At 35.9% G+C, this 20,060-nt stretch overlaps 1 protein-coding gene across 1 annotated transcript; it reads right to left on the reverse strand.

The window, feature by feature from the left end:
* Positions 1–926: 926 nt before the first annotated feature.
* On the reverse strand, positions 927–15,248 carry TDO2 (tryptophan 2,3-dioxygenase). The gene is made up of 12 exons (XM_090288812.1): positions 15,010–15,248; positions 14,681–14,786; positions 13,345–13,435; positions 10,869–10,939; positions 9,076–9,203; positions 7,743–7,929; positions 7,323–7,430; positions 6,601–6,712; positions 5,331–5,388; positions 4,097–4,176; positions 3,360–3,450; positions 927–1,514 (listed from the first exon to the last, which is right to left on the reverse strand). The coding sequence occupies exons 1-12, from the start codon at positions 15,102–15,104 to the stop codon at positions 1,361–1,363; spliced, it is 1,281 nt and encodes a 426-aa protein (XP_090144938.1). The 5' UTR covers positions 15,105–15,248; the 3' UTR covers positions 927–1,360.
* Positions 15,249–20,060: the final 4,812 nt, after the last annotated feature.

Raw genomic sequence — 20,060 nt, forward strand, 5'->3', positions numbered from 1 at the left:
ATTGGGAGGACACTGTAATCAATTCCATTTTATAGATGTAGGCTCTGGGTCTCAGAGTAGCTATGCAACCAAAAGCAGGTCCAGCTTCCTGCTGCTGTAAAAGCCAATACTCAAGAGGCCAGTGCTGATGTAAAGGAATGTGGTTTATTTTCAGGTGCCGGGAACTGGGAGATGAGGACTCACGTCTCAAAGCCCATCTCCTGGGAAGATGGGGACTCATGTCACAAAGCCCATATATATATATATATGGTAAATATATATATATATACATTTACCCTAAGTCAAAGTTGATGTATATTTTAGAGTCCTTTGATAGTATTTTGTACTCTTTTTATAGCAAAAATTTAACTAAGTATTGTCAATATCCAGGGCAAGGCAGAAAAAGAAGACTGAAAGCCCTATCCAATCTAAACTCTTAGTCTAATGGTTATTAGAAATGAACTGGGTCATGTTTAGTCTGTTTACCTCCCCTCTCTTCTGGAAAGAACATTCTTCACTTGAGGCAACTCATTCCTACCTCAATCCTACTGTATCTATATAGAGTAGACTCTACCTCCCAGACCACAAACATTGGAGCTGGGGAGAGTGCCTTTGCTCTTCTGGGAGTTCAGAGGTGCTAAAGTTGAGACCCAGCCTGAGGGAGAAGGAGCGAGTCTACATCATGGAAGACTAAAGCCAACACCTACACAGAAGAGATGAGACATACAGGATTCTCGATGTGTTCCAGGAAAAGGGGACTCTAGGAACTGGATCCACCCCTGTGGACTTAGAGCTCCCAGGCTCCTTTCAGTTCTTTCAGCTAGTAGAGTAAGTGTCCAGTAAATCTCCTTTAGGGAAGCTTCACATAGATTTCTGTCATTGATTACCAAGAGTCCTAACAAATACAAGCAATGCTTTCAAAACTATATTACAGAAAGACTAATTTATATTACTTCAAAGTCTCTTTATTGAATAAGTTCATACAGAAAGACACATTTTATTGCATAAAATATTTGAAACAGCTGAAGTTTGCAAGTTTATAAAATATGAAACAATGAGATAATGATCAAGTTAAATGGTTACATTAAGGTAAGTATCAGGGGACATTAGGTTTTTAATAGGAAAATACCCTATGTACAAGCTTAGAATGTAGCTGATTTAATTTCTTATCTTAATGTATTGTGCTATCATAAAAGTGCTTAGTCTAATCACAACAAATGAAGTAAAATTATTTCTGGTATTTAATCAGAAACACCACAGTGCTTAATTATATGTATACATATATTACATTAGGACTCTGTAGTCCTGACAATTCATATAAAAAAAAAAAAAAAAAACACCCACAGAAGTCAATGTCCTTCACAGACTTTTACAGATAATTTTAATCTGATTCTTCACTGCTGAAGTAAGAGCTGTCACAATATTCAGCCGTGTAAAGGAATTTATGAATAACTGGGTTCATCTTCGGTATCCAGTGTCGGGGAACCAGATATGTAGATAGATTAAATAAGTCTACAAATACCTTGTACCTGTCACTGGAAAAAAACATATACAGAGGTTCTTAATTTGTTGAAATGAAATACTTAAAACTTTCCATCAAAACTTTTTTTTCTCAGATAGTTTTGCCACAGATATTGAATATTCAATATGATATTGTATATTATGTGTTGTGTACATCACATATATTATATTAAGTGTTATTAGTATTAAGACTGCCCCATTTTAATTCTGTATTCAAAGTTCATGCCCATAAAACCATATTATGTGTTTCATTGATCTCGACCAGGCTGGTTCAGAGTGAAACCTAGAGCCTCATTATTGTCTTGTTTCTGACTTTCAAAGGACAGTATGAAAAATAATATATTTATAGGATCCAGAGTTTTTAGTTGTTTATTAGAGAATATTTCCCACCTGCAAAGTAACTGCCCAGTTATTGGCATAAATGGATTAACAAATAGAAATACTGTCTTAAGATTTGTAGTAAATGTCCATCAGAATGCTTATAACACTAAAAATTGCTTTTGTGTTTGCTAGTCCACTATTGTAACTGTTGCAGTTTTATAGCAGGAGAGCATTTTGCCTTTGAAGCCCAATTTGAGTTCAAATCCTGTTCCGTCATTTGCAATTCGTATGACCATGGACGAGTTGGCTAAACCTCAGTGTCTTGGTTTCTAACTCTGTAAAATAAAAATGATTCCTTCCTCTGGCCAGGACTTTGTGAAGATTTGATAATATAATGACACACTAGAAATGCTGTTAATTATTGTGTTAATTATCCCCACCACTGGTGTTTGTGTTCATTTTATATCATCATTTAATCTTACGCATTTACAGAATTTATTCCTAAGGAAAGAGAAAATATATAACAATTGTGAAAATTCATGCCAATGCATTTTTAAATTATTCAATCTAGAGTTTCTTTCTTGAGAAAGTGAAAATATAAAAATGATGTAAAATTGAAACTGTGCATTTTATAAATTAGCCAATCTGGTGGTATGAGTAGGAATAAAAACAGTAAAGAATTTTGGAGGCTAAAGGTGGCTATTTAACATACTCTTAGGCTGATTCTCTTTTCTCAAGGGGCCTTATAAGTTTCTCACTTTTCAGATGTATCTAGCTATGTATCCCTCTATCAATAATGCTGAGAATATTAAATAAAATGAGAACACACATACACTAAAAATATCTCTACCATGTTTTAAGTGCTCAATAAATGTTGACTTTTTTTCTTGTAAAAATGCAAAAAGGATACTCCCTGAGGTAGATAGAAGTAGTTTTTATACTACAAAATAGAGTCCTATCAGGAAATAAACTAAGTTTTAAATTTTTATTAAAACATGTTATTGATTGGTTTTTAGATAGAAACAGAAAGAGAGAAACATAGATTTGTTGTTATGCATTCAATGATGGATTCTTGTATATGAACCTGACTGGGGATTGAACCCACAAACTTGGCATAATGGGACAATGCTCTAACCAAATAAGCCACCCAACCAAAGCCAAAAAACTATTGTTTTAGTTGTATCACTCTTTTCACCAATAGTACATTAGTCTACTCAGTGATAATTATTTTAATCTAGTCTAAACTTGAGGCAGAATGAGTTTAAAATGTCTACCTAGATTAACTCCTTCATGTCCTCACAGACCATGCAGGCATTGGTACCATGCCCCTTTTAATCCCAATATCAAAAGAATGAACTTCCAGAACTAATGATTTTCACCATGACATCCAAAGTTTCTTAATAGGAATACCTTAATCTAATTACAAATGTGTTGTCAGCAGACAGGAGCAATTCCTAGATAATGCCACATATATATATGGAGAAACTAAGACTTGGTGACTTCCACCAAGATAAAAAGGCGAGCTTCTGCCATCTTACCTTACTGTTGAGCGCAGGTAGTGGTAGCCCGAGGACCCGCCAGTGCCAGTTTTGCTGCCCAGCATTCTGTGCACCAGGCACACGTGGTTATCTAGCAAACACACAAATTAACTCCATGGATATTTATCTGCTATTAGTTCTAGAACGTTCTAAAAACAAGGGGTCAATAATGTTTATTGCTTCTGAGAAAAAGGCTCATGCTTTATCACTTAGCCATATGGAAGGTTCACCTGTGAGAGCCAGATGAGACCAGTAGGTTGCCTGGCACCCCACTTGGTTCAGAACCCCATTTGTTTCCAAACATATTTACATCTAGTCTGCAAACACAATAGGGGAGAGCAGTACAATTTTAATGAGCTCTGGTCATTTTGCTTTATGGGTCTCTTCCTCCATTAAAAATATTAAAATTTTAAAATTGTATTGGCATAAAGATGAATGTGACTATTACATAGTAAAACATTTCTTTGGACCTAAAATTTATTTTTTTCCTTCTGATTATTAAGTAAAATATTTTATGGGCCCCCAGAGTTACTGAAGGCTCTAGGCATTGTTCCTTTGTGTATATTGGGTAAGTAGACTCTAGGGAAGAATAATTGTCAAGCTGATTTTTTAAAACAACTCACACTCAAATTTTGGAAGAAAAGAGACAGCAATAAGGAGGGCAGTTGGGGAAAAGAGGTAAAAGTACAAGATTGAGGGAGAAGATGTATGGGGGTAGGGGTGAGGGGAGGACTTACATCTCCATTTGGTCATGAGAGTGTCTATGTCCATAAGAGAAGTCAGCAACTGAAAAGGGACCTGGAATCTGGGTTCCTCCCTAAAGGAGAAGTAAGAAGAAGGTATCTATTCAAGCCAATCTAGTGTGTGGGAAGAGTATGACTTATAATCTGTTGGCCCTGTAAACAAATGTCAACTTTGCTCTTAGGATCTGTGGCATCTCTAAATTACACAATCAGTCTTAGTTTCTTCATCTCAGAAATGGCGATACTACCCTCACCTTACGGCATCTGTGTGAAGAGTCTAGACTAGTTCATGTAGTGTACATTAAGTAACCAACCAGTCATACCTAACATTGATCCTCATTAATAGGCAATTATACCCATTATCTCAGATTTTCCAGCTAGTATAGTCAGAAACTTTTTTCCGAACAGATATTAAAACTCAAAAACAAAGACTGCTATTTATTCCCTCTAAAATATATAAGTATGCAATACATATCTAATCCTTCAATGGTCTTGGTACATTTTCTGCTTAGAATACATAAGCTTGAGTGGAATAGATTAGTGAGAGTTTAGGAAGAGAGTAAAAATAATTTGCTTATGTTGTCATTCTGAAAAAATATTTGAGAGGATTACTAATTAAATACAGGTTAGTAAGATATCCAGTAAACATGGGTATTCTTGCTAGTGTGCTATCCGCTGTCCTGGTTCATTTAACTCATGAAACATGAAGATGAGACCTTTGTACATGTGAAGGAGTACATGGACATTTAACGAACACCTCAAATGCATTAAACAGTGAAGATAATTTTACTTGAAATTGCTGAATAAGTAGAACAACAGTTTATTTTCACTTTATCCATTCTTTTTTATTTTTCCTTTATAAAACAGGAATAACTCCACAACATTGTTTAAAGACAAAACACATTTCATGACCATTTCTGAGGCAGATAGTGCTGTGGTCTTTTGGGACACAATATCACATAACAATAGAATTTTTAGTAAAAAGGATATCTGATTAATTTATGTGGGTTTTTAAAGACCAGCTACAGAGGTAAAGTGGTAAAGTTATACTCTATTTACAAGAGAGAAAACCTCATGAAACCTCATACTTAATTATTTTCTAAGTTTTCCTCCAAAACTAAATAATGTATTTGAACTGTGATTGCAATTTATAAGCTTTATACTTGATACATTATTTATATCCCATCCTCAATTTAAAGTTTTGCTACTTTTCTAATTTGCTTTTTACCTGTAAAAATATATCATCAAGGCCCCCTGAAGTGCTCTGTATGACAGTCGTCTTTCACCTGCAAGATACACAGCAAGTTTTAATTTAATAGGTTATTTAGGGTAGTCATATTAATTTGGCACCATCCCCTTAAATAATTGTATTTTATGTTTTTAGACAACAATGTAGGTTTTAGTTTAAATTTTTATCCCTTTGATTGAAATTGGAAGACTGTCATATAAAACATTGTTTTCATATTAGATTTTAAAAGGCATATGTATATGTACATATATAATCTCCTAATATATATAATCCTAATTTTATATATATATATAATCTCCTAATATCTCAAAACCTTTAAATATGTTAGGAAGGCCTGATACAGAAAATACTTAAATCCCATGATGGAATTTATTTTTCAAGTAAAATAGTATGATGTTAAACAAGACTCATTCTAAGTTTCATTTGAAGGTAGTTTTTACTGATTCACTTAAAATTACGTGAATTACTTAAAATCACTTGGCTTCAAGGAGCACAATCATTATATAAAATTTCATATGCATTGCTCTATCTGCAGAAAAACAAGATTTTGCTATTCTCTACTGAGGTTCTATAGAAAACCAAAGCTAACCACCTTTAAGCTTATAGAATTTCATACTAATTTCATATATTGCTATGCTTTGTATTGTATTATAAAAATTAATTTTTACTTCTGCCTATTTCCAAAAGGTTTATAGATACTTTATAATAAAAGTTCCAAATAAAAAAAGAACACAAGAGTTTCAAACAAATCAAAGAAAGGAATTAAATAATAAAAGTATTTTTATTATACTTGTCAATTAATTTCAAAAACTAATAGCTCAATATTAATTATGCCAGAAGTCTAAATGTGTTTATCCTGGTCAGCCTGAGAAACTTATTTCATCAGCCAAGCCACCCTCACCCTTATAAAGGAGTAATTCCTTCCCTCTCCTACTGCTACTGCAGTATTTACAATCAACAATTGTCTTCATTCCTGTCCCTATTAGGTTATGAAATACTTGAAAAAACATTTTCAATATATCTGGGCATCCCTCATGTCTGACATATCATGGAAGTTTCTACCAATATCTTTGCAATACACTGGGCATTTAAACCTGTTAATATAATGTTATCATAGATAACATTAACCGATTCTTGTTTCTATAAGTGGAATATCAATTTTCATTTTACTTCTTCCCAGCAGGGTTTGATCTTTTGATGTCACAGCAGTAAAGGGCTAGGAAACAATCCTTAAGGATAAAATATCTACCTATATGAAGGAGATGCTCATGACGTTTCTCATCAAATAAGGAGAGTAACACCTCTTTTTGTTTCTGAAATTCAGCCATTCGTTCTTCTTTTTCCTCTGACTCTTTTGTAGCCTTTGGGGAAAATACTGCATTAATACTTCACAAGAGAAAATAGATTCTTATTTTAGAAAATATTGCTTGAGAGAAGTAGACTTGCCAGATGCAAAAAGGTTGTACTTAGAATATTTACCATTTCATCTAATATTAGAACTTGGTAATTACAGCTTATGAGAAGGAATCTTCTTCATAATCACTATTTCAGTTTAAGTGATCTGATAATCTCAAATAGTCTTTTCATAAAAATCATGAGACATGGAACCCAGGAAGTAAATAAGAATCAAGGGATAATTCTATGACTAAGTATAGTTGTCTGACTGGTTGTGAGCCTACTTCTGTCTAGAATTGGTCAAAATATGAATTTTTCAATAGAAGTGAAAAAGGTCTATTAATCGCATGCATTTATCAAAGATAAATTTTGCCTACAATAAACTTCTTAATCTAATTTTTATTGTACAAGCTAAAATTAAATTAACCATGCAATATATTCCAACTAGATGTATTTGTGAAAGAAAAAGAACACAAGAAAAGTGAAAGTTTAAGGGAAAAGTGGAGAGTTAATTTTTAAAATTCCCAGTGCTTCTGTAGTAAATTTATACTTATTTACATATGACATCATAAATACCTGAATCATTGCTAATTCTTCTTCCAGACCGTCAATAATGTTTTTTTCCAACTTTCCCCAGAAGTTAAATCCTTGTGGCTCTAAACCTGGTGTTCTTTCCAGCCATGCCTTAAGTAAACATTATTTTTAAGTGAATATATTATACAATTTTAAATATGTAAGACATATTGTAACTAACATTTATGAACTTGAAACAAAGTGTTCATGGTTTTGAGAAACATATAATAAGGTTTTTTGCATGTATTTTCTTTCCCTTCAATTTGTTCATTAAAAAAATAGAAATCTATTATATTTCATCTCTCATCTTTAAGGAAATCATATCATAATTTAATAGCATAATTAAATTAAATATAACTTTAAAAAACAAAAGAAAGAAAGATGTATTAAATTAGATCTTAGAAACTGCATTTGCGTATGTACCTCCACTAGTTGCAGAAGTGTCTTCTCCTGCTCCGACTGAAGTAACAGTCCATTATCTTCTCCTTTGAAGTTATCACGATAATGTCTTCTGTTGTAAGGTACCCTTGAACTCTGAAGAACACCTATCTTGTTTTCTAATAGTCGGAATTGCAAACTCTGAAAGCCAGATGCTGGAGATAAGTACTCTCTTTGAGAATAAATGGGGGAAGAGAAGAAAAAGAAAAAAATGTGTTGACATCATAAATCACTGTACGTAATGATCTGTCTATTGTGAGAGGCCGTCAGTTTTACTTCCCTAGACATCATCAAGAACACAGACACACAAATGCCTACAGTTGGACCTACGGTTTGGATATTATTAAAATAAAGTAAATGAGCTACTTAAACATTATTGTTGATATCTGTCAATCAATTTAAAGTTAAAGTGTTTGTATAGTTTGTAAAATGTCATATATGTGTACTAAGTTTTTTTTTTTCTTAAAGACAGGTGGACATTAAACAATATTTTTCCATAGTGCTGAAAGATTCTTTATAACTTATAAATATTATTCAAACTCTCTTAAAAATTATATTTTAGTCACTTCCTACGCTATTATGATCACCAAAGAGATACTACAAGTAAAATAAGAGGATGTTCTAGAGGACAAAATAGGCAATGAAAATGTTATCACCCCTGCCCTATACAGCCACCCACACTCTTACATCTTTGTAAGCATTCTGCATCTAATTCATAATAAGGCTTTAATTTTTTAAATCACCACAAAGAAATTCTGCTACATTACCTTGATTTTCAAACATGCTGGACTGCATATTACATATCAACTCTACCTAACATTCTAGGAAAATCTATCTTCAAAATTAGTATTTTAAAAAAGCTTTTTCTGATACATATATGGCTTTGGCTGCCCAAAAGTCTAGAGCTAAACTCTATAATTCAATCTATAACTTATTCTGACACTTTTGCTGAAATCTTTCTTTATATATTACTCCAGTTTCTCTTCTAGTTTTAGTTTTTAATATTTTAGAAATGTAGTTATATGTGTTATATAAACCATTTTAGCCATTTTGATAAGTGGCCTAAAATTCTTCTTGGATAAAATCAGGCATAACAATGAATTGAAATTAATTGATCATATGTTTTTCTGTGAAAGTGAAAGATGAAATGTCTTAATAACTTCTCAAATGCTTTGTGATTAAGATTCCCAGGTGCTCATAGTGACAAAATGTCAGCAGGACAGACTCCTCTTGTCACACAATACACAGGTTCTCCTTTGATCCCACCACAGTGAAAAAGCAAGCCCCACTGCATTAGCCCAAAGTCCCAGGTGCACACCTGAAGTCATTAAAATCCAAGGCGGTCATGGTCTCCAGAACAGAGAACTGCTGTACCAGGAGTTTAAGGATCACTGCCACTCGGTGCATTCGTGTAACAACCTTAAGCATATTCCTTTCATCCCTGACCTGATGGTTAAAAAATAAAACATTGAAAAGTCAATTCTGGTTTTTAGAAGATAAAAAATAGTCTACAAACAATAGTATATTTCTATTAACTTTAAATTTATTTCAAAAAGGAACATTATAAATAAAATTTGTCATAAGTATGAGGGAGACCCTCCCAAAACAGGAATTAGCCTCTGGAGGGTGGACCCCTTATGGTACAGGCTTCTCCAGCTATGTTAGTGTTCTAGAAACCCATCTGTATCTGTGTACCAGTTTGTGGTATTGTGAGAGGCTGTGTTTGACTTCAGTGAATTTTTTTTTGAAGACTCTCCCAATGGGTTTGTCCCTTTCAGGATGGGTGACTTACGAGTGTACCTAATCACACTGTGTTCAGTGTTCAGCAGTTTTTGACCAAAAATGACATGACCCCCATGTCCCACCCTCCCTATTCATCTGATCTCACCTGAGAAACTTAATTTATGTTCCCCCAGATGAAAAAAGTCCTTAAAAGGAAACATTTTGCCAGTCTGGAAGAGGTGAAATAAAACTGCAGAAGTACAAAAAGGTATCAAAATATATGAAAAATTGTTCTGAGCAGTGGTAGAAAAAGTCCCAATAGGTGTATTGCATCAAACAGAATGTACTTTGAAGGTGACTAAAGTTTAAACATGTAAGAATAAATACATAATTTTTTATAAATAAATTCCAGTGTTTGTTTGTTTTTTGGTCCTCCCTCATATGTATATGTTGAACTAATGGTAACTGAATTGTGTGCAAGGAATGTCCGTAAAATTAGAATAATCTTTCTTCCTTTAAAAATAAGAAATTGCCTGGAAGCAAGTTCAGAGTACATTCTGGAACATAACACCCGCTAATTTTAAACCAATTTTTCTGCAGTTTTTCTTTGACGAATGAAGAATAAGGGGACATGGAAAATTCCAGGTGAGGATTAAGCAACACCTGGGAAAATGCTCTTTCCAGAGGGACCAGTAGCCATTGACATAAAAGGGAATTGTATTCACATACAAAGAGGTGCATTGTGTGTGTACGACCACTCTCTCTTTCCCAAACCCTTCTGAGCAGGAGCTCCTGGTAGAATACCCAAGGTTACACCCTGTGTCTGGGAGCTGGGGGGCAGCAGGGAACAGGGTGGGAGGTGGGCAAGCGTAGTTCAGACTTCTGCCATCACCCGAAACTCTGTTGTTCTCCCGCTCTGTTCTCCTTGTTCTTCCCTCCTCCTTGACTCTTTACTTTTTTTCTTCCTCCTGTTACTCTTTTCCTACATCCTCCTTCTCTTCCTGTTTAGTTTCCTCATTATTGTTCCTACCTCCTGTCAACAAATACTCATTAGAAATACAGTTCTGGTACTTATTAATTAAAGGCTCTATATTAGCTATTGTGGCAATCTACCATCATATAAAACAACTATTCTTAAGGGGGAAAGAAAAGGTGGGGGGATTGTTCTAAACAAGGGACTTGAAACTAAAATTTGAAAGGAACTTGAATGCAATGTGGAGCTCTAGCATAGCGGTGGCACTGGGAGAATATGAGTAAGCTCTTGTCCACTGAAGAACTTTTTTTCATTAAGTAATACTTTCACCACTTGGTATTATATTTTTCTCATTAAGAATGTTTTCTACATTCTCCAAAAAGGAGTATGAAACCAATATTGTAACAATAACTCACTTGGCCATTCTGAAAGATATCACGAACAGAATCTAATTCCCAGAGGATTTGCTTAAACCAGAGTTCATAAGCTGCAATGAGAAAATCATTGTGAGTCGGAAAGTTCTTGGAGCCTCTTTGACCACAATTATGTAAAAGACATGCTTAATACATTGAAAGAAATAAAAATGTAATTTAAAAATGAAGGAATACCAGTATAGCCTTATTTTCTTCTATAACCAAATATTAGTAATACACTTATAATAGCCCCTTTTTATTGAATATTTTACTATGCCATGTGTATTATTTATATGCTTTGTAGTTGTTATTCTTACACTGATTTCTCTCAACAAATATATTGTTTAAGTCTTTTGGATATAGCACGCGATCTAAATCTACCTTTCCACTGGAAGATGGAGGTATGTGGAGAAGCAGAAGTGATAACTTCATATATAAACTGAAATTTCGATATTTATTAACTCAATGACTATGACAAAGTTTGGGTCCTAGGAACTTAGAATATTATGCGAGGACAAAGTTATGAATCATCTAAATCTAAAACTGTCTTATTCATCTATTTCCCTTATACTTAGCACAGTGTTGGGATTAGGGTAAATCTTAATATTTTGGGGTTACAGACCTCTTTAAAATACATATTAACAAAATTTTGCATACAATTTCAAAGAGTCCGGGAACTTTCTAAACTCCCAACATCATGGACTTTTACATTAACAAACACCGACCATGTGAGCACCACTACTGCCACCAACTTGGAACAGCCACAGGTTATTTCTTCGCAAGGTGACCTTATGGGGGACCTTTTAAACCTTGACCTTAGTGCCCCAATCAATGTGCCACACATATCCTCCATGTACATGGGAGCAGCGGATCTCTTGGGTGGAAGGCTATATAGTCTGCTTGGCAATGACCTTGGCAGGGGCATTGGGGGAAGTGTGTCAGTGGGACAATCCTTCATCACATCATCAGTGCCTACAACCTTTGCTCCTTTACCTCCTCCTGTTGTGGTCAGCAATGGTCTGGATGATCTATTTGAACTTTCTACAGGGGTCAGCATGGCATTTGATGGAAATGTGGCTCCTAAGACTGGCTGGCTGTTTGTAGTTAAGGCTAAAGGCTAAAGACTTGGGAATTTCTGAAACATTTACTCATCACCAAGGGCACATCTATATGGAAATGAACGTCACCAACAAAGCTCTGCAGCACATGAGACTTTGCTGTCTCCCTGCCTCTCGAACCCTTGGGCCCAGTCATGGAGATGGAACCTCTGAATAACCTACAGGTGGCTGTAAAAAACAACATTGATGTCTCCTATGTCCCACTCAACATGCTTTTTGTAGATGGTGGCAAAATGGAGAGCCAGGTCTTCCTTGCAAAATGGAAAAGATATTCCCAATAAGAATGAACTTCAGTTTCAGTTTAAGGAATGTCATTTAAATGCTGACCCTATTTCCAGCAAGTCATAAAACAACAACAATTGCCAAGAGGATTTTGGAAGGATAGAGCATGCTGTACCAATCCCTGGAGCTCACTAATGGCATTTGGACCTTGGCTAAGCTACATATCCCACCAGGAAATCCCAAGTGGAGGCTGTTGCTGAAGTGTAGAGCTGCTGATGTCTCTCAGTACATCTATCAGGTCTACAACAGCATTTTGAAAAACTAATTGATGGTACACTGCCTCCCTATGATCGGTTCAAATCCAGAACTCTTAACTAAAAGAAGTTGTAGAATCTGAACCCATGTATACTGAGGCCACCCAACAAGGTAGAGACTAACCCAACCTGTGCTAACATTAGGGCACAACCTGTTGGATAGTTTTAGCTTCTTGTGAACATTTATAACCACTGCTCAGTCACTTCCCACCTCTTACCACCTGCTGCTGCTGTCTGCCCTTACTTGTGGGCTTCTCCATACTGTGCCAGTGGCTGGCATTTTTTAGTGCAGTTTGATATATTGTATTTGAGAGCTCATTTCAAAGCAGAAAAAGGTAAAAAATATTAAAGCAAGGAAAAATGTCACTGAAACATAAAAATAAAAAGAAATTTAAAAACTGCCCAGCAGTCTTAAGTCTCACATTTTGGACAAAATTTATATTTCTATTAAATACCAGATTTCTATGGGAGCATGTAAGGTCACAATAAATTTGATGTATTTCTTGAAAGCAGTTTTTTAAAGTTCCAAGTTGAAAAATAGTAACTTCTTAGCTTGAAAATTCTTTGTCATTTCCAAGATAAATGTCTTCTTAGACTTAGGACAAGGCTTAAAAGTTCAACCTGATCCAATTAGCACTGAAGTAACATAAACAAACCCCAGAAGAAGTTCCCATAAGAACTTATCTTTCAGCAAAATATCTTGGGCATTTCTAACAAAGCAGATAACTTGATTTCTCACCATTTTATAGTTAAACAAATTGTAGCTTTCCTCATTATTGATGGGAAATGCCTGTGGAACATTGTCCAAACTTTTGAGCAACTTACCTTGATGAGTTATGATGAAAAGGTGTTCATCATGGATTTTATTTCCTTTGATTTCACTTTGAAGCTCCTGGGCCTTCAAAATTTTTTCCAACTTTAAACAAAACAAAACAAACAAACAAAATATATATATATAAACTCATTTTTTACAAACTTCCAATTATAAGAAAAATAAGTTATGGGGATCCAATTTACAACACAGTGATCATAGTTAAGAACAATAAATTATATACTTAAAAGTGGCTGAATTAGTAGATCTTAAATGTCCTCACTACACACAAAAAATGATAATAATATGACATGATAGACATGGAAGCTAAATGCTGTACTGATAATCATATTGAAATATATAAGATATCAACTCAACAAGTTGTACACTCTAAAGTTGCACAATGTTATATATCAATTACATCACAATAAAACTAAAAAAATTTAAATGACTGATTTTGAAAAGCAAAACTTGGTTTTTATCAACTTTAATATGGCATAGAATACAATACTAAAAAAAAAAAAAAAAAATACCAACATTCTCAAATTCCCAGAATTCATTCTATTTTCTTTTAAACAATTAATGAGTCTCATCATAAACAGTGAGTTGAATTCATGGCTTTTATTTTTTCTCACAGAATTTTATATTTGGTAGGATTCTATTACAAATGCTATTACACTCATTAAGAAGCCATAGTTCTTTCATCTCTTGAAATAGGTATGACAAAAGCTTGATAGCTTGCTTAACTGACTGTGAAACTTCCATTTCTCTATTCCCCTAAAGAGCCTAATCTAAGAAGATATTAACATTCTTTATCAGCTCATCCTTAGAAACATATCACTGAAGGCAGCAAGAGCTCTACTCATTTCGCTTCTTAAACAACATGGAAGACAAACAGGCTAAAACTTACTCCAGAATAATCTCCAATACCTCATTTGTATCAACCCTTTTATTTATTAATGATATCAAGAAAATATTTGCCTTAAACATTTCTATTTTATAAAAGATATTTAAGAGAGAAATTTTTCTGGAATCATTTGGGATTTCATGACCTTGTCTTATTTATACAAGTTATGCAATGCTTTCCAGTTATCTGCAAAATTTGATCATTTATATTCTTCCACCCAGATTCTGCATTCTTTGCTTTTACTGTACCTCTGTTGAAGAGATGAATTTTCATATGAGTCTCTTGAATTGTTCTAACAAAAGTTGAAAACTATAAATTTCTACGAAAAAGGCTATTTTTGGGTCCAGAAAGCTACTTGATGATTGAGAAAAAGGTTTTTTTTTTAAAGACAACAAAATGCCCAATAATCGAAGCTAAATACTGTAAGATACTCAGCCACTTACATGCAGATAATTCCCATAGACAAGTCCTCCTTTGCTGGCTTTATTTACACCACTTTGTGACTTGTCTTCCTCATTGCCATCTAAAGATAGATTTTGAAAAGCACTCCTGCAGAGTAAAAAGAGTGATAGAAAAAATAGATCTTGAGAAGGCACAGTAACTAGTAATATAAGTGATTAAAATTCTCTTATTGCTAATTAAAAAAAAAGAGATTATTAAACAAGGGAATAAGGGTGACAGTTTTCAATGCTCTTGGAACTTAAAATCTAAAGTGTTCACACTTAGCATTTCTAAGAGCCTGACCATCTTTAGAACAGAGGTAAACACTTACCGGAAGTCATTTCCTAAAAACGGGCAGCCACTCATGGTGAAAACACACTGAGAAGCACTGAGGGTTGGCTCCAGATGGACAAAATCATTGGCCATCCCAAATGTTCTACTGCTGCCTTTTATTTATCCTGCTCATCCTGAACCTGCCAATCAGCTGTCTCCATGTACTTGCAGCTAGTCTCTCATTTCAGCTGGTTCAGAAGTTGAACCTCTCTGTCAACTTCAGAATGGACTTAGATGAGGGACAGTTTGTTTGCCGGAATAATAATCACTCTGCCAAACCGAATCATTTGACTTGACTAGCTTTGTTTTTGTATCCAAAATAACAAACATTAAATAAATCAATAGAGGCCAAGTTAAAAAAAAAAAAAAAGATAACTTAACTATTTTAATCCCAGGACACATTTGGCATAGTGTTAAGACGTGTAAGATGATGGGGTTGGAAAAAACAACAACAACAAAAAAAAAAAAAAAAACACATATTTATTCACTTAGTCTCAGATTTGAATATTCTCCCAAGTCCTAAGCCAAAAACTAAACTTGAATGTCTCTGGGGAAAGTAAATCATAGAACAGAGACAGGGTACATGCTCAAACCCCATTTCCATCCCACCTTCACAGTTCTGGCCTAAATCTCATTTCATCATTAGCAGCAGGCTACTGTATTGTATGGAATCTTAAATGGACATGACTAGTTTATAGTTTATCTGTGGCGTCCCAGTTCCAGAGTACTGGGAGTCATCACACTGGGCTGCTTGGTCTCTAGATAACTTAAAAGCAATAATGTGTCCACAATTTCAAACAATATCAGTAATAAAATATTCTTCCTGGAAAACATTATTTATTGGTCTAAGTTCTACTGAGAAGCATTGAGCCAGGGTAGAAGCTCCATCACACTGTCCTTGTACATCATTGCTAAGAAATAAGAGACAGCATTTCTCATTCTTTGACCCTCTAAAATGGTTGATTCATGTCTAATTTACCAAAGTAAGTAAAAGTCAGAAACTTTATTCCTAGTCTTGGCTCTACCACTAATGGTGTGATCTTAAAAAAAAAAAAAAAAAGATATAACTTCTATTCATATCAACCTCCTCACCAAAAGAAAGAAAGAAAGAAAGAAAGAAAGAAAGAAAGAAAGAAACTTAAAATTTACTGTAATATCAAAGGTCCTAATCTACCCTAACATCCTGATTTTATGACTCAGAAATAAATTATAATGTTTAATGCAGTTTTACAGAAGAGTAAATGACATGAAAGTGCTATGTTCTAAGATAACTGGGAAATCAGCAAAACCACGTATGTCCTTTGGGTTTTTACAGAACACACTGGCAATTGCTTACGGTGGGGGAACTCATGTTAGAGATGCAATACGGCTCTAGCAGCAAAAATTTATGGGAGATGTTGAATTATATGTGACCGTTGAACTCCTCGGGACTGTTTAACTCTCTGTTACCTCACACTTGGCTGACTACTCAGAAAACCCGGGCTGCTGCCCAAAGTTGACCGCCATGCCTCAAGGAAGGATGTTAATGAATGTATAGTGTCATAACTTCCTGATGTTTTTTAACTTTTCTTTTAATTTAGTGATACATTGTTTTCGCCAGAGGTCTACAAAACTGCCCACCATTTGGTATGGCTATTAATCCCTGCTATGAATCCTTTAAAAAAAACAAAACAAAACAAAAAAAAACTGTGCTGGGAAAGGTTGGATCCTTTCTGACCCACCACCACTGGGAGGGGCTGCTTTACCCGTGTATGTAAGTTTCTCTTGTTAAAGCTCTTATGAAGTTGAATAAGGCTATCTGTCAGTTCTTCAAAATCAATCCTGAATTTAGACTTTTGAGACTTTCCCCCAACAATTAGTGCTGTGAGCAGGATTCTGAAGAACCCACAAAAGCCATGGACGAAATGGAAGAAAAACAGGCTCCGATGGGGGAAAGAAATCCCAGAATGGCCAAGCACTCATACATTGGAAGCTCAACGACCCATGTGTGAGTATAAGGGTGCCCCCAAAACACCCACCAGAGGAGCAGTTATGGAAGAAACTGAAGGTAAAAAACAAAACAAAACAAAACAGATGTAAAGGCTACAGTGGCTGCTGAGGTCTGGCCTCTCCTGTGCTTGGAGGTTCTCTTGGGAAGAGGCACTAACACTGGCCGCTAGGAATCACCATTCGGAAGGTGATCTCCAGTTGGAAACCTTACCTGGGACAGGCAGCTACTACTGAAGGCTCTTTCAGTGTCTGCATGTAGTATCCGTAATACAGTATCGCTTATGTGGGGGCATGCATAGATCACCAACACAGTTAAAGAGCTATACAGAGTGGGAAAATTTGTCCCATCCATAGCTCTTTTAACAGCCTTGTCTGGCCAGTCCATAGCCGAATGGGTCATGGAGAATGACAGTGGACTGCCAAGAGCTTAATAACGTAGTTTCCCCAATCCATGCTGCAGTTCCTAGTCTTGCCCAATTATTGAACAAAGTAAGTAAATCCCTAGCAACCTATCATTTTGTATTAGACCTTGCTAATGCCTTCTTCAGTATTCCTAGAGACCCACAAAATCAAAATCAGTTCACTTTCAGCTGGAATGAAAAATACTTGATGTTTCAGGTGTTATCACAAGGCTACCTGCATAGCCCCACCATCTGCCATGGCTTAGTAGCAAAAGATACATATTTATGGAAAGGTGGAGAAGAGGTGAGATTACATCATTATACTATCATACTAACTGATAATTATCTTGCTATTTTACATAAGGTATTACATAGAAGGATGGGATGGGCCATAAATCACAACAAGGTGCAAGGGCCTGAGTGATCTGTCAAATTCTTGGGTGTCGCCTGGTCAAGAAAGACAAAAGTTATCCCAGCTGCTGTGTTGGATAAGATTCAAAATTATCTTATGCCAGGAACAGTAAAACAATTGCAAATGTTCTTAGAATTGCTTGGATATTGAAGGCCCTTTATTCCCCAACTAGCACAGATGTTATGATCCTTACAGATTAGTTAAGAAAAGAACAGTTTGGGGCCTTTACCAGTGCAAAGGTGGCAATAAAACAAACACAAATATGACAGATGGTGGATGCAATCAACCCTTATAAATTAAATGTTTAGGTCTATCCAGAGGGCTTTGGGTGGGGCTTATGGCAAAAACAAGATGGGAGGAAGCTGCCGCTAGGTTTTAGGTCTTCATTATAGAAGGAACTGAACAAAGGTAGAGGCCCATGGAAAAACAACTCTTAGCAGTGCACCCAACTCTACAGCATGTAAAGAGTATCATGAAAGCAATGCCAGGGAAGGTAAAGACACGATGCCCCATGGCTAGATGAATCCAGGAATTTTCCAAGCCCCAGTCAGAAGCGTCCCAGTCTACTATCTTGCACAAGTAGTATGCATATTTACAGCAACAATGTACTCTTTGGACCAGTCTGCTTAGTGCTGAGCTGCATGCCATCCTAGGCCCAGTCACATATATTAGTGAAATGCCTGAAAACACTGACACGGGCCTATGGACACACTCACTGTTAGAGTCGTATATTAAGGAAGGTCAACTACCAATCCCCATGACTGCACGGTACACTGATGGGCCCACTAAGGGGAACCACCCCATTGGACCACAGTAACAATACAGCCAAATACAAACACTATGGCTGGATGGAGAAAGTGAATGGGCAGAGCTGTGATTGCCTTGGATGGTGCTGATATGAACCAAGCCCTGTCACTTTGGTAACTGACAGTTGGACTGTCTACACGGGCCTCACTTTGTGGATGGGAAAATGGAAAAATAACCACTAAGAAGTTCGACACCACCCCTTTTGGAAAATGAAAATGTGGAATGAGGTCTAGGAAAAATATAAAAGGCTGAAGGTCATAGTATACCAGCCTACAGTGTTACATTCTCTCAAGGGACTCAGAAGGCAAATCAGTTGGCCCAGGCTTGACAGAGAGAGGCAATCAGTAACCTTAAAGGGCTGGCTATTGGTTACATAAGAAGATTGGGCACAAGGAGTACATAGTCTCTGGGAAATCACTAAACTGAGGGGCATGAACCCTTTGGGAAATCACTAAACTACGGGGCATGAACCTCACCCATGCCCATATTAAAGAAACATGCCAGGAGTGTACTTCTTGTTCTCTCAAAAACCAAAAAGTTAGCATGGCATTTAAAACAAATAGCAAGGGCAAAAGCACTGGCCATGAGCTGGCAGGTGGATTATATTGGGCTCTTGCCAATGTCTCAGAACTGCAAATTTTTTTTTTGTTCCCTCTCAGACCCCTCCCCCACACCTCAGAACTGCAAATTTGCTTTGACATGTGTCAACACTGTCACTGGCTTGCTGCAAGTATACCCTGGCAAGAAAGAAACTCAGAAAGCTGCCATACAGGGACTTCAACTATTGTGTGCTCTGTAAGAATGGTCCAGAGACATCAACAGTGACGTCACTGACGAACTGTCATGGAAGGTATATACTTACTGGTGTCCAAGGAGGAGCTCATGCCCTCATACATACTATTGTATATATATTCCTGATGGTCCCTATAATATATCCCGTACTTTGACCCAAATTACTAATGAAATCTCAACTATTTAGCAGTTAGAAATTAATTCTCTGCCATGTGGTTTCAGTGTTTATCACTGCTTTGTAAAGGAGTTCTACTGGGTTTTATTATCATCTGTTTGTTCATTATATTAGGCACCTGTGGAGTATACTATCACTGTGCTCTCAGACTCCAAACTATTATGGCACAAAGGGTCCAAAAAGTTCACAAAATATTACCGCACACAATGGAAGGACCTGTATATCTGGGGTAGGGTGTAGGGAAACTCACTTCAGGGGCACAATATGGCTCCAGTAGTAAAGGCGTGTGGGAGATGTTGAACTCTTTGGGACTGTTTAACTCTCTGTAACCTCAGACTTGATTGACTAACCCAAAAACTGGAACACTGTCCCACAGCAAGTGTTATGACCCTAGGAAGAAGTTAATAAATACATAAAATGTAATGACTTCCTGATGTTATTTTTTTAACTCTTCTTTTAACCTAATGAAGATC

The sequence above is a fragment of the Furipterus horrens genome, unplaced genomic scaffold (genome assembly GCF_987537825.1).
Source record: "Furipterus horrens unplaced genomic scaffold, mFurHor1.1.pri manual_scaffold_10, whole genome shotgun sequence".
Lineage (NCBI taxonomy): Eukaryota > Metazoa > Chordata > Mammalia > Chiroptera > Furipteridae > Furipterus > Furipterus horrens.

Coding starts and splice junctions, on each gene's coding strand:
- TDO2 (XM_090288812.1), bottom strand. CDS start 15,104: ATGGCCAATGATTTTGTCCATCTGGAGCCAACCCTCAGTGCTTCTCAG. Junction 9,204..10,868: donor ATATCTTTCAGAATGGCCAA/GTGAGTTATTGT, acceptor TTTAACCATCAG/GTCAGGGATGAAAGGAATAT. Junction 4,177..5,330: donor TTGATGATATATTTTTACAG/GTAAAAAGCAAA, acceptor CTTCTCCTTTAG/GGAGGAACCCAGATTCCAGG.